Source organism: Protopterus annectens, chromosome 11.part0 (genome assembly GCF_019279795.1).
Source record: "Protopterus annectens isolate FY-2018-M chromosome 11.part0, PAN1.0, whole genome shotgun sequence".
In the NCBI taxonomy this organism is placed as follows: Eukaryota; Metazoa; Chordata; order Ceratodontiformes; family Protopteridae; genus Protopterus; species Protopterus annectens.
The window spans coordinates 332,592,344-332,608,407 of record NC_056745.1 but is presented as its reverse complement, the minus strand read 5'-3'; the positions used below and the strand labels follow the sequence as shown (position 1 = coordinate 332,608,407).

Below are 16,064 nucleotides of genomic sequence, written 5' to 3'. Positions count from 1 at the left end.
GAAGCAGCAAACGAGATCTGGGTCTCTGACGCCTAGCATTGTGGGATAGGGGGAGGGCCTCGAGCCAGTAAATAGCTCTCAAGCTTTAGTATAAGGCCAAGTCGGAGCCAAGCATCGGCTCCAAACCCATCCAGCAAGAATGAAGGCGAGATTGACAACTTAACATCTCAATTTGGCATGAAATGAAAACTGAGATTCCCTTATTCTGGTTCAAAATAGCATTATTGAGAAATGAATACACCTTGGCAGATGAGCGCTATTGATCAGAGTACAGTAGTGTGAAAACTCAGTTTAAATAGCTTCATTAGAGGCTTAAACTAATTATGCATTCAACAGAGGATGTAGCAGTAATGAAATCTATATGTCAGAGTAATAGTACATTCACTAGTAGTTTAAATTAACTATGCATTCATCAGAGGATGTGACAGTAAGAAATTCTATTGGTCAGAGTGATAGTACATTCGTTAGCAGCTTAAATTAATTACACATTCATCAGAGGATGTAGCAGAAATGAATTCTATTGGGCAGAGTGATAGTAACCTATAAGAGAAAGGTTTGAGTAAGAGGAACAAACAAAAGAAGGAGGTGTTAATCTGGGCTATGCATACATAGTGATAGAGAAAAACGCAGCTTTGTAAAACCTTTTTGAGGCTGAACTTCAACTTTAAATAGTACATTAAACATTAAAAGAGTTTAATAAGAAAAAAACTGAACATATGTGTGATCAGCGCTTTTGCATAAAGCTTCATCAGACCTGCCAAATAGAAAGGATATGAATTTTGAGAACATTAAGAATGTGCATAATTAATGGTTGACAAAACATAAAAAAAACCTGAAAGATCAGGATTTTTAATAGTGGGCAAGGTGGTGCAGTTTCCTAAGGTTTAGGATACTGCTGATGAACATTTGGGTGTTCATTCCTGGTTGGGAACAAGCTTTGAGTCTTATTTGCCATTTGAGTTCTCTTTTTTTTCTAGTAAGTCGTTTTGTGGGCTTTGTAATTCTTCTTTCTGAATCCTATCGATCACTAGGAAGGTAAAGGTATTATGTTCAGGTGGGTTTTTGTGGTGTCTTGCAAGTGTGTTGTTTAGGTTGCAGTAGTGGATGTCTGTGAAGTGCCAGGCTATTCGGGTTTTAAGTTTATTTACAGTTTTTCTGACGTAGAAGGCTTGGCATCTTGTGCACTGTGCTCTGTAGACCAGGAATGAGCTGTTACAATTGTTATGCTCCTGGCTGTTATACCTGCAGTTGTCGTGAGGAATTTTGAAGCCTGTACTGTAGCTCATGTAGGTGCAGAAGCTGAAGGGGGGGCACAGCCGAAGGTCCCTACCAGTCTGTTGATGTCTAGAAAAGCTAGAGATTCTGCATTTTCGATTAGGCTGTGGATGTTCTTGTTTCTTCTAATGTTGAAGCTTGGTTTTGTCAGAAGGATATGGTTGATGACTGAACTTTTACTGATGACCCAGTTCTCCTTGATGTTAACAATGACACTGAAGTCTGTGGAGTAGGTGAGGGTCATGCAAATGTCCTTATGGTCCATGGTGTTTGTTTTCTCCTGCTCCTGGTTTCATTGTTGGCAGGAAATTCCTGATTGGCTTTTTTCTATGAAGCAATAGGTTCCAAGATATGAAGACTGAACCTCTTGCTGTAGCCTCTTGCTAAGAAATCAAGCTCTAATTTTGTAAGGTTAATGGTGAAGTCGCTGATTTCCTTTGACACCCGTGCCATGCTTAGGCCTTGGAATTTTATAACGTTCCCCTTGGTTTGTAGGAGGCGCATGCTACTTCAATACATAGTAGGTTAACTCTCAACTTTAACTTTAGGTACCAATGAATTTTTGTCATGTACAGTCAATCTTTTTACTAAAATTTTTATTAAAATTTTAAAATAAATTACAAGTCACGACATAAAACAAAATTTAGAACAGAACTAACATTGAGTAATAGAAAATTTTTCAGTATAAATAAGAAGTAAACTATTTACAAAAGGTGTCTACCTAAAACAAAGCAATTATGCAGTATTAAACTATTTACAAAAGGTGTCTACCTAAAACAAAGCAATTGCATATTGTACAACTTGTAATGTTGTTTCAAGTCACATTATCTTCAATTTTCCCTAATATAGCCTTAACTTTTAGCCAAGAGTTATAACATGAAGTGATTCTGTCTGTCCTCATCTTGACTGCAGATAATTCCATGAGTGAAACATTGATAGCAATATTCTTAAACTCTTTGAATGAAGGTGTGGTCTCATTTTTCCAGTATGTTGTAATAACTTTGCATGCAATGGCTAATAAATTCCATAAAACAGAATATTTAGATCTGGGAAAACATGTAGGCCTGGTACATTAACAAAACCAATGATTTAAGTAAGTTACATTTGTCATTAAAAATAGTTTGCAGAAAGAAGTTAAAATTGTTCCAAAACGGCTTGAGTGATATGCAATTATAGAACATGTGCTGCCAATTAGCTTGTATCTTTAATCCACATCTCCAACAAGCTATATCTTTTTTAAACATCAATGCCATCTTATAAGGAGTAATGAAACATCTGTGTAAAAATGTCCATGTGAATAATCTCCACTGCAAGAAAAGGGTAGTCTCTTTTGTGGATATTAACTTTAACTTTTTATCCTCCTCAGAAGGTTTTGATTATTAATCTTTAATAATCCCAGATATTTTAGATAAGTACCCCTTCCCTGCAATAGATTGATTTCCTAAAATAATCATAAATTCTATAAATTTTGGAATAGATTCTGTAATAGTCGCAGTCATTAATTCAAGTTTGCTAATAATAAATTGTCTAATAAATTGTATTTCTAATCACTTTTCCTTAGTTATATTACATTTAATCATAATATAATCCACTGTATGTATTTTCTCAGAGTCCATTAATTGATGCTAAAAGGTAAGATTTGTTTCTCGGAGTTCAGCCATATTTGGAATATTATAAGTGCTTAGTTCATTTGGCATACAAGCTATAGGAAATAATAAAAATAACCATACTTTTAAACTTGGATTTTTATTTATAAAGTTTTTTTAAATATTTAACGTGTTAATTATATCAAGGACATATTGTTTTACTTTTGGTCCCAAAATATATTCACTTAACAACCAATGAAATGTACCGAGTAACATCTTACTGTTTCATACTAATTTATATAACTAACATATACTAATATGTCTAAGTATGATTTTATACAGTTATTAGTTGTACTTATACTTTTAATAATGATAGACCCCAAAAACTTTAAGTTTACAAAATAAAATATTAAACATTGAAATAAATTATAACTCATCTAATCACTGAGATTTAACACCCCTCATTTGAATAGCATCACTATTCAAATGTACCCTCTAACTTCCTTATATAAAGCCAAACCCTTTGCATATATTTGACTGTTAAACCTGACATAAAAAGGTAATTTGTTAATGTAATTTAGCTGATAAATATTTAATACTAAGTGTTATTTTACAAATATATAAGATAATACACATATAACAAAATAATTAGTTTGTTATAACCAACTCACTCTATTTACATTCTATTCCATATCTCTATCATAACTACAAAACAAATATAAGATTTGAAATATTCACATCTTTATCAATCTAATAAAAAACAGTCTAGTATTACTTCCAAAAATTATCTTTCAAATTCTTATATCACCTCCTGTAGTTACGTATGTTATAATTTAATATAGTATTTAATACTATCAGTTTTAGAACATAACATACATGTTTTGAAAATATAGTTATAGTCAAAGGACTTTTGTTGACAATGCAGCTTCCATCAATAAACCTGACAATATCATTGCTGCTGATTCATCATAATATATTTGCATTTTCATATGCTGGCAAATATCATAAATCTCAGTTCTAAGATTCAGAAATTAGCATTAAACATTCATCTATTAATGTATTTAAGATTATCTCACAGTATAAAAGTGGCTGAAGAGAAGTTGTACATATTAATATTTACTAAATCAGAACAATAAATGTTGCAGCATGCAATGTGTAGACACTTCTACAAAACATAGGACAAATAACGGACAATAGCAAAAGGAGTTATATCCTGGGCGGCCACGGTGGTGCAGTGGTTAGCATTGCCGCCTCACAGCAAGAGGTTCTCCGGTTCGATCCTCGGCTGGGCTCCCACAACCCAAAGACATGCTGCAGGTGGATTGGACACTCTAAATTGGCCCTAGGTGTGCATGTGAGTGTGCCTTCTGTGGAAGGTTGGGCCGGGCTGGCAAAAACTCCACTGCCATTCAATGTGCGGACAAGGTGATCGAAGAAGAAGAAGAAGAAGCAAAAGGAGTTATATCCTCATGCATTCTACAAATCAACTTTCATGTGTGACCATACATTTAATGTTATCATTACTTCGGCCAGTATTGCAGTCTCCTCTAACCTAACCAAAGATCTCATGACACTGATAAACACAATTAGGACATTCACTTTACAAGTATATAACTTGCCTGCACTAGAAACAGAAAATACATCCACTGCTGAGTAGGGAGTCATGTAGATACAATTAAATTAAATGCGACAACCCATTATCTGATTAACATAAAAATAAAAAAGAAAATAAATCACTATTCTTGCCCACATTACTAAATTAATGTCCATCAATTAACAAGCATATCAAATATATAAGGGATTATTCTACAGAACCATCTGCATGTCCAGAACTCATAACTAAAATTATATATTTAAGTAGTATAGAAAACATAAACATTAAATGTCACCATTCCCATTCTCTCCACTTACCTCCCTCCAGCCATGTATTATGCATTAGAATAATCCATACATGTTCTTCTGCTTCTACCTAGGCTTATTTAATTAAAAATATCTTTAAAAAAAAATCCTTTTTAACTCATACTAGCTTCACTCTATTATCACCTTTGACCTTTTGGCTATTACATCACTTCTATAACTTCAGCTTCCTGAAAAACATTTCACACAGCATTTTGATTTAAGTGAACTGCATGGCTCAAGACCTCGGTGGGAAGAGAAACAAGGAAAAGAAGCAAAACTTTCAAAATATACAGTTCTCACTAGCAACTCACTGGTGGAATCACAAATCATCCAAATAAACAAAAAACAAGGCAAATCAAGTTTAAAAAAGCCCGTACACTCCCTCAACATGTACAACGCTAATAGGGACCATCACACAACAGAACCAAGCATCATCCCTTCAATCCTGCCAGCAAACAAAGCCCTTCCCCCTTTTTTCAAAAAACAGCCACAAAATTGGCCCAAACATCCCAAAAGAAAAACACAGACATACCACAGCACATTAGTGTATCAACCATGCACCACTTAAGAGACAGAGTCCAGTATCAGTCTAAGGCACAGGCCATAAAATAAAATTATCTACCATCTACAGAATAGCATTTCATTAATTCATAGAAGTAAAATACCATAAGAACGAGACTACATATTCCCATAACATACATACAGATATACACATACACCTATACATATAAACACACACACACACACACACACACACACACACACACACACACACACACACACACACACACACACACACACACACACACACACACACACTTTTTTACATACATTTGCAACTGTATAAATAGAAGTCTACATTAAACTTATAGGATATATTTAGATACAAGTCAGAAAGCTAAATGATTATATTTGTGATAGCATGAAACTGAAGGAAACAACACCTTTATACTGTAGTTAAGCACTTATTGATTTTTTATCAATGTATTGATATATATATTATATATATTTGAACTTACATATATAAAGAAGGTGAGTGTAGAAAAGAAAGTGAGAAAATAGGGAAGGGAGAGAGATGGGAGAAGGGGAATAAACTTTAAGGAGGTTATCTAATCTACTGAGGCATATTAGTGAAAAAGCTGCAATGTATACTTGAGAACTATTAAAAGTAATTTTCATTTTCTTTTTTGTACAATAATAAAATAAAATTATTTACATTTCATGTAAAATCTGCTATATTTTCCTTTTCTTCAAGTTGATTTCACAAGAGCAACTTATTAAGGGAAGAATAGTGTTACCCCATGCATATATCTATAAGGATCTACTTCAGCAGACCGATCGCTTACTCACCCAACACCCAGTTGCCCGAGATGAGAAGACCGACATCCAGAAGACCAATGTTTCACTCGAGTTTAAGTAACCACATGGCCATCCTGTTGAACTTTGACCCTTACCCCCCACGGTAGTGTGTTCTCGGAGTTAGTAAATTTAGTTAGGGGCAAAGCCCCCCCACATAGGGGGTATAGGGGGAATGAAGCCCCCCACATCGGTGGGTTTAGTTTTGCTTAGTTTAGTTACTTTAATCGGGATGGCCGAGTTACTTACTTCGTATGAAATGTCGGTCTTCCAGATGTTGGTCTTGTGAAGGTGTCAGTCTTCCTGTCTTGAGCAAATGGGTGTCAGGTAAGTAAGCGGTCAGTCTACTGAAGCAGACCCATCTATTCACAATAACAATATTGCTTATGCTCAGCTGAAACATATTTATTTGTCCTTTAGTTTATTTTTCTTCTCAGTTGTCTTCCAGATTTTTTTTTCTGCATGTCTCTTCAGAGAAGTATTGTTACAGTCCATCACAACTATTTGATCCAAAATATTTTGGCTTTAAAAAAGACATAGCCATTTCCAACTATTCAAATGTTTTGATTCCATCTGGAAGAAATACTTTTAGTCTAGCTGAGAATAATAATTTAACTTTAATTTTATTCTTTTTCAATTCTTTCAATAAAGGAAGTAATTTTTTTTCTTTTGATATTACTGAGGTAGAATAGTCATCATCAAACCTTATAATGTGTTCATTAAACTCAATCAGAGAATTTGTCCAAGCAGTTTATAAAATCAGTTCTTTGTCTTGACAAGAGAAAAATCTTATAATTATGGATCCCGGATTTGTCTTTTTTGTCAATGAAGGAACCACCAATGACCTGTGTGCTCTTTCAATACTAACAGATAGAGCCTCTGATATGTTCAAAGTCTTAGGAACCAGGAGTTAAGAAAATTAACTAAGTTGTCACCTTCATTTTTCTCTGGTACTCCATAAATATAAATACTGTTCCTTCTAGATCTATTTTCAAGGTCATCTATTTTGTTTGGCAGTAGATTAATTTGTTTTAATAGAAATTTGATATTATGTTCATCTTCTGATACCCTTCTTTCTATATCATTTAAAGCTTCTTCTATGCCCAAAATTTGAGCTTTCTGTTTCATTATTTTATGTAATTGATTAAATTGTTCATTACATTTTTCTTTAAAGTTGTCCAGTTTATTATGCATTTTATCCATTCTTATCAATAGGTCTTGAATATTTGTAAGAACTGATTGCAGCTCCTTCTTTACTGACATATCTTGTGAGTTTGTTTTGGAATAACTCATCTTGAAGTAGTGACCATATTTTTGCTTCAATAATGACAGGAATAAAACTGAAAACTGATATAAAAAGCAGATACAGTCTTCCCAAATCTTGACAAGAAGATAACTCCACAAAATAAGGGGATCAAGATTACTTATATTTTATAATTTCTGGCAGAAATATAATTCAAATAGCAGAGAAGTGAAACAGTGCTGTTAACCCATCACCATCTTGGCCACACCCCTCTGTGAACTCTACATCCTGAAGAATTCTGTGAATGAGAAATAGCTTGAATCAGGAAAACGTCTAAGTAAAGGTAAATGTGAAGTGAACACCTTAGAGCATGCTGAATGCTACAATAGGGTCCCTATACTTTATGAAGACTCTTGCAGTGGTGGAAAAGACCAAAGACAAAGCAACAAACTGAAAGTGCAAACCAAACACACAGAATTTTATACATTTCCTGAAAAAAGGACGGGTTGTAACATACAGGTCCAGGGTAACCATAAAGGGTTTTGAGAAAATAATAAGAAAAAGACTTTAGAGAGTTAACATCTTGCACTTTGGGAAGTTCAGAAAGGTGTTGAGAATTGACCAGTCCAGGATAGGTTTCCAACTGCCTTCTTTTTTTTTTGAAGGGGGGCAGGAAACACCTGGAGTAGAAACATTTTCCTTCTTGATTTGGGGGAATGGTTTCTATTACTCCCTAGTGCAAAAGTTCTAAGATGATTGAATGTATGAGATGCTGATAGTTCAGTGGAAAAGAAATGGTTAAAAAGTAGAGACTTACATTTTAGAGTGTACCCTTCTTGAATGATTTTCAAAATTCAAAGGTCTGTTGTAAACTTTTTCCAAAGGGGAAGAATAACAACGTTTTCTTGGACAATTTGAGCGTGAAAGGCTAAGGTTGGGGGCAGGAGGGTGGGCAATCAAAAGCTGGAAGGTTTTGTAATGGAAAGGGCCTTTAGCTCTCTTCATATCTTATTCAGGCTTGTCCTGCAATTTCTTTTTTGGATGTTTTGCCTTTTTGTTGAGTGGACTTCTTGTGGTAGAAAGGACTTGTTATGGAAAGGTAATTTCTTTGTACTTCTGGAATGGGGAAAGAAAGAGTTGTTTAAACCCTTTCATAATCTTACCCCTTTCTTCCAACTTTTTGAAATTTTCTGCTGAACAGGGTGCCAAGAAAGATGTCCTTATCTAAAGGAGCATCCAACTGTTTTGCTTGTACATCTTCTGGTAGAGGACAGAGTCTTAGCCAGAAGTACATTCTTAGCACTGAAACATAGGCAGCTGCCCTAGAAGAAGCATTCACCAAATCTGCATGTTTAACATAATGGTGTGTAACTTGAAGGGTGGAAGAAATAATATTTTGCATTGCTATTTTGGAATCACTGTCAGGGATGTCTGGCAGAAGTTTGTTCATGTTGCCAAAAATAGATAACATGTATCTTAACATGTGTGGGTCTGATAATTAACAGCACAAAAAGCTAAAGTAAGCGATGTATATAATTTCCCCCATTATCAATACATGGCTCTACTATCCCTGTCAAATGGAAGAGCACTGGAAGATGGGAAGAGCTTAGAATGCCTGTCAAAATCTGTGCAGACAACTGCAGTGTCAAATGAGAGTTTCAGTACTACAAATATTTGCGTGTGTCAGGAACTTTAGAATACTTGTCTGGGTTTGTTGGGGCAAGTGGTTGTGCCTCAGAAGTGTCTTCTAAAGCTTCAAGAACTGGTTATCTCTCTTGTGGATCTTAAAGCTGTTTGCCCTCCCAATTGAAATGCTGTGTCATTTTTTCTCCAAATGATGGCTCCTCCTAAGGAGAGTTATAGGACATATCTGTTAAAAACAAGAAAGAAGCCTCATCAGATACATGTCTCTTTTTCTTTTATGGGGGGGGTAGAAAGAGTGGAAGCAAAAAACTAAGGTGGTTTAAGAGCCATCAAGGCTTTGAACATCCCCTGATAAAAATCCTGCCATTCTTGATGTGGATCCCTGGACATAAGAGTGGCTGGACAAGGCAAGATGTTTAAATTTGTGCATCTTCTTTTTATGAGTTTCCAAGAAAACCACAAGAGAAGTACCTGTCCCAGGAAGCACCTTCCTCGGAGAACCAGGGACATCCTCGCAAACTAAGATTTAAGGATCACCATCCAGTACTTCTGAAACTATCTGTCAGTACCCTTTTGAGGCCTTACTGGCCTTCTTTCAGGTTGGATGGTATGTGCCTTTTGGCTGCTCTGTGTTAGTCTCCAGTGTGCTCAACATAGGGGAAGAGGCACGGTGGTCAGACAGTTCCTATTGGCTTCTCAACTACCTATGACCTAGAAAAGGAACCTGAAGTAAGGATGTCTTCCTTCTGCTTCTTAATCTATTTCAGATGTGAAAGGGTGTCAGAGGTGGGAACTTCAAAAGACATGGAGGCTCATGCAACATCCTTTAGAAATTTATTCTTTAAGTAAATAGAAATGACTTCTTAGGGTTTTTGAGACAAAAGCCTTACAAATGGAGCATTTCCTCATGTCATGTTGTAGTCCAAAGCAAAAAAAGACATTAGAAATGTCGGCCTTTGTAAGGAATCTGCCTGTCCCACAGGCTTTTGTCCATCTTTGATGACATTAACAAAACTGCATTCTAAAAATACGAAAAAAAAAGTATATGTCCTCAATGGGGTGTTTGGCTTTCCCATTGTTGTGGCAAACAGGATCTTTATCAGTGGCTGACAGACTGAGATATACATGAATTCTTGCTTCCCTGACTGGAAGCAAAAAGTTCTGAGGATTCTGTAACCCATACTTCTCTTATGTAACAGCATGTTGCTCTCCTGCCTAGGTCCAGGGTTGGACACAGGAGCACTTAGCCTTGGCAGGCTGCATCCCATTTGCCACCAATACTTCAACAGTGATCTAATGATGTGCATCACATTAATTTTAAACCTGCTTTAAAAAAGATAGCCTCTGAAACATTGTTGATAAATTTTGACAATTTCAAGAAGTCTATTTCAATTGGTATGACATGACTGTTATCTGGAATGCCACTTAGCAATACTGAATACAGGAAAGCTCCACCACTAGATTTTGGTCCTTAAAAGGAAGGATGTATATTTGTCTTTTTTGTCTCTTGAAAACCAACAGCAGACTCAAAAGACTGAAACAAAATTACTCAAGACAAAGATTCTACTTAACCAAGCATGCTACACATCTTTTTGTTCTGAAAGAAAAGGCATACTTCTCAGCTGTCCCTCATAATATTTTTGTTTTCCTGCAAATCACTGATGACTACAATCAGTTAATAATACCAATTATTAATATTTCATACTTAACATTCATATGTTCATGTTGCTGCAAAACATTCATTTTATTAATTTTAACTATTGCTATAAGTCTCTTAAAAAGTAATCCTGATTTTTGGTCTTCAGCCCCATTACTTTTGCTTTATTATTGAAGTTAACAGGTATGGCAAAGACATGTTCAAGAGAGCTCTAATTAGAAACAACCTGTTTTAAATATGAACCATCACTGTACATTAGTCAAAATGTAAAGTGCAAAATGCTTAGAAGAAACAGGACATATCTGTTCAAGTTGAATATATCTCAAACTATAGGCAACACAAGAAGTTTCTAAGTTTGCAAAAATATTTAGAGCTGTGACTAAACAGAAGTTCACAGAGAAATTTAAAGAGATGTTTGCGAGGTCAAACATAACTCAAAACTGCCACCAAAACTACTTAAAGATGAAATCCCTCAGCACATCAACTAATGAAACAGAAGATTTTTTCTCCACATCCCAAAAGTGTTCAAGATTTGAAAGACAGATTAAGAAGCAAGCTCATTACTGTGGCAGTCCATGAAATGAATAACAGTATTGCCTCTCTCTCTGCCTAGTTTCTTACTAAAATGACTCTACAGAAATATCTACAGTTCTAAGACAAAGCAGCATGCAACTTTGAATGTGTTTTCTGAAAACAGATCTAGCATCCAGGAGTGTAAATGAGGCTGCATATATGCATTATACTAAAACATATATTTGCAGAGTCTCTATTAAAAGATATATTATTTTGATCTACTTTTGTTCCAGGCCTCTTCTGACCATCACACTTTTCTAACCATGGCCACTTTTTTAACCCTTTCACTCCCCCAGATGAGAGTACTACTGCTTGCTCAGTCACTGAGGATGACAGTTGAGCAATCTTTTTTTTTTTCAATAAAGTCCTAATTCTCACCTTGCATGCTCATAGGAATTGAGTTGGCAAGCAATGGCCTTTGCAACAGAACAGTCATATTTATGTGTGAAGTGATAACTAACCCCAAAACTTATTTGTAATTATTATCACAGGTAAAGTGGAGATTTACTTTTTGAAACAAAACATCAGCAAAAAATGACTTCTTCCAATGAACACAGAAAGTTTAGGACCAATTAAGTAAATAGGTTTTAAAAGATGTTTTGCTGTCAAACTAATATGCAACCACTCAAAATAGGGAACTTTAAAAAGTCTGAAAGTGGCCTTCTCCCTTTTATGTATGTGTACAGCACTAATGATATGCAGATGGAGGTCTCGACTACTGGTGACAGTTTTTGAATCTGTCATCAAAGTATTACTTGATGGCTCAGTGATCAATACTCTATTCTTGTACGTTACACATGCTGACAAAGGAGGCACTGGAAAAATACCCACATTCTGCTAACTATTTAGAGTGAAGACAATGAAGTCTTCAATAAACCAGTATGGCGGCAGAATATGCTCTTGCTGTATTAGACCCTACTCTTACTAATAAAAATGTAATTCAACCTAGCCTATAGTAAAATGTATGAAGAACTTAACAGTATGTTGCATCTTTCTGTTCAGAAAACGGACTACATAAATATGTGAACATCCAGTTGTATAATGCTTACCTGTAGCAGAGCAGCAGTCATAAACACTACAACAAAAATAACCGTTAGAGACGTATGCCCACTCTTCATTAAATAAATTGTATACAAAAAGATCATGTGTCCGGGAATGACAAGCAGGAGTAGCACCTGTGCAGACTTGTTATTTGGTCCTAAAAAACAAACAGCAACAATTCATGAATAAGACAAAATCATTAAAATATTTTCAATTTCCATTAGAACAGCAAAGGAACGATTTTGTTAGATACTGTCATTGTTAAACAAGTTTTAGTGATCATTCTGCAATTTCAAAATCAATCTGCAAAAATAAACTGATAAATTAAAATTTAAAAGTCTAACACAGGTAAATAAGATCAAATCACTTAGGTTCTTTTAATTGTGTTTAAGTTGTTTAAAAGATGATCACAAAAATAAAAAAGTTTCTGGTTAGAATATTAAAGCTAAAATTATTTAAATGTACAAGAAAGTACAGTTGTGAAAGCAAACTTACCATAACAGTAGATGTTTGACTAGATCAGTGCTGCAGTAGTCTAATGCTTTAAGGGAAGTATTCTGCCAAGAATCAGATGTCCTCACAGTTTCAAAAGCTTTCTCCTGCATCACGTGTCTGTTGAACCAAGATGATGTACAAATGTATTCATTTGTGGTAAGCTGATTCCTACAACTTATACCACAGACAAGGCACTAATGTGTTTCAGTCCCAACCGCAAATGTGATACTGGCATTCAGTTCTGAATGCCAGTAATGCTCTAAAGACTGATTAGCATATGGCAACTGTGCCCCCAAATACCTTGCACTCCAGGCAACTGCCCCCTTTGCTCCACCTACCCACACCTCTGTGTTTTCTGATCTGAAATGCTGATGAAATCAAGTGAGTCAGCAAAATTTTAGAACCAGAAACAGGTAGGTTAGAAAGAAGCACGTCAGAGAATGTGTGAAAGAGAACTTTGACCGTATGGGCGTGAAACTTTAGAGTTCTGAAGGTCACGGTTGAATAGGTACAGACCTTCTTGTAAATCTATCTAATGGACTGCCATCTTTGTTGATTAGCATGGAATTGGAAGAGGCTAAGGATTTAGAAGCTCCTTTGGTTCACTCTTCTGCCTCAGACATGACTGAGGGTCTGTCAGAGGATTTCTGAAAAGGGAAGTGTTTGATTCTTACACCTTATAAAGCCAATCAGTTGTCTTGGGTGCAGGGAAATGAGCACTGGATTTATCTAACACACACAGACACATCTTCCCCTTCTGCTATACATAAGAAAAACATTTTCACAACTTTTAGTTAAAAAAAGAAAGTCCCTGTCAGGGGTACTTGCCTGCCCAGAAAGCTAGCCGATGAGATATTGAAGTTGCACTGTAGATGAGAAAGACGTCTGAGTGAACTTTCCAGGGGAAAAAAAGTTCTTAATTTTGATGCCCATATATCCTCTTTTATACTAGCATGCTCTTGAACTTCAATGGGCATACTGTGAGCAAGGAAAATACCCAAAAGCTTTTGTATACTGGGTAGACTTATGATCTTTGTCAGGATATGTCCCATATACATTTATGCTACTGCAACAGTGATCTAATGATGAACACCATGCAAAGCTTTCATCAAAATCAAACGTGGTTTAAATTCTGATCTGAAAATGCAAATAAACAGATTGGCTATTAGAAAAATTTACACCGAGAAGGTACAGTATAAGCAAATGTCCTTAAAAATAAATACCTAAGCATCACTATATGAATTTCAAGACACCATTACAGCCTAAGCAGAGGGTCTAGCAAAAGGCAGACTGTGTAGCAGACCTGGTGAAAAGTACAAACCCTGTCTGTCTTGCATGAATTCTGCTAGGGCAATGATCTTGTGGGATGTTCTTCACTATATGAGCAGGAGTAACATGGCAACATCTAACACCACCAAAAATGATGATGAGAGATATTTTGCTTCACAGACCAAAAGAGTCAGCAAGTACCACGACATTCCATCCAGTGCTTAAGGCCCTGTCTAGCTTTTGCAGCTACAGAGAAAAACTCTGATCAAAGTGATTCAGTAAATTAATGAAATTCGGCTTCAAGCCCACCACCCCTTCCTTTAACTACATGGATACATAACCAATAGAACTGTCTTGTTTGGATTAACTTTCGCATACAGTCTATTCACCTATTTCGGGATTTTGAAACCACAGCTTCTAAAGTATACAATATTTTGCTCTGATACAGCCCTACAATTGCTAAATGAAAAAGAAAATCATTCTGCTTTGATACAGTCCTTGAATTGCTAAATGAAAAAGAACGTACGTGAGCCAAATTACAACAATTAAAATCCGGTCAGTATCTCATTAAAGGTTTCTTATTGGTGACAGTTATAAGGTGATACGGAAGTGGACAAAAATGGAAGCTTAAGACACTCAGAAGGTCACTGAACATGCAAACATGAAATTATTTCTTGCTTTAACTGCTGAATAACCTTTGAACTAGGACTGAAACCACTGAAGATATGTAGCAGACAATTATAGAGCTGTAGCAGATATTTATGGAAATAGAATTACAAGGGTGTGCACTGGTGCAGCAGTCAACATTATTGTCCTGTAGTGCTTGGTTCTCCAGCCCAGTTTGATTCTTGGCTGAGGTTCCTTCTATGCAGAGTCTGCCTGTCCTCTTCTGTGTCCTCATGAGCTTATGCTAGGTAATCCAGTGTCTTCTCACATCCAAAGACACTTCATACATCAACTGGCAACAAACTGCCCATAAGTGTGCATGTTTCAAAGGTGAACTGATAATTCTCTAAACTGAACACAAGTATGCATGTTACAAGAGTAGGGTGTGTGTGTGTGTGTGTGTGTGTGTGTGTGTGTGTGTGTGTGTGTGTGTGTGTGTGTGTGTGTGTGTGTGTGTGTGTGTGTGTGTGTGTGTGTGTGTGTGTGTGTTCATGCTCTCTGCCATGGGTTGACAATCTACTCAGGATGACTTTCTATACCTTGTACCCATTGAATGCCATGATATGTTCTTGCCTACCCCATGAACCTGCACCACATAAATCAGGTAATCACAGAATGAACACATTAATGGAAATTACAAAGGTCTAATAAAATCTATTCACGTACATATAAACATTATGGTGAGATATAAAATATTCAACAAAGAAACAAGTGACATCTCTGTTTCTACCTTTCTAAAACTGAATCAGAGGATTAAAGAAGTCATGGACTGTAAATTATTTTAATATTGCAGTGCACTCACTTCTGAACAAACTTGCTTGAAAAAATGTAGAACCTACAGGTGAGTAAACAGTTTAAATGACTAGAAGTGGCAAAAAAGTAACTTGAACTTTGCAGTAACTTTTATAATGAGTAAAAACACACTTTCTTTTAGCAACCTGGTTATAGATGTTCTTTTCACTTCATACAAACAGTTGAATAGTACAAGTAAAAGAAGGCAACACAGTCATATTGTACTTGAAGGACAACAAAGCTCTAAGGTAGATCTATTCCTCATTACCAAAATGAAAGTTATGTACTTACCTTAATGACCGATCTGTGTTCAACCTTTAAGTTATTGGATCTGAGTCGGATCAGGGACCGGCCATTCCACTGTGGAGCTCTGCCTCCTCTACCCATAATACCTCACTCCCTATCTACCTCAGATTGAGTTTGTTGCCCCTCCCACAGATATGAAACATAAGCAAGAAATAAACACTCCAGGATCTTACACAGGACCTCCAAGATGGAATGGGGACCCCCCCCCCAACAGCTCTGCAACCCACTCGATCCAAACAATCTGACAGAGGGAAAAGGAGGG

The 16,064-nt window shown here is 36.0% G+C and overlaps 1 protein-coding gene across 2 annotated transcripts in view; it reads right to left on the bottom strand.

Moving 5' to 3' along the window:
- Positions 1–16,064, bottom strand: part of SLC41A2 (solute carrier family 41 member 2) — a 1,208,246-nt gene that overhangs the window by 128,326 nt on the left and 1,063,856 nt on the right. For both annotated transcript variants that reach the window (XM_044087830.1, XM_044087831.1), the window contains exon 10: positions 12,283–12,431. In XM_044087830.1, the coding sequence (XP_043943765.1) occupies positions 12,283–12,431 (149 nt within the window). The remainder of the gene's footprint in view (positions 1–12,282; positions 12,432–16,064) is intronic.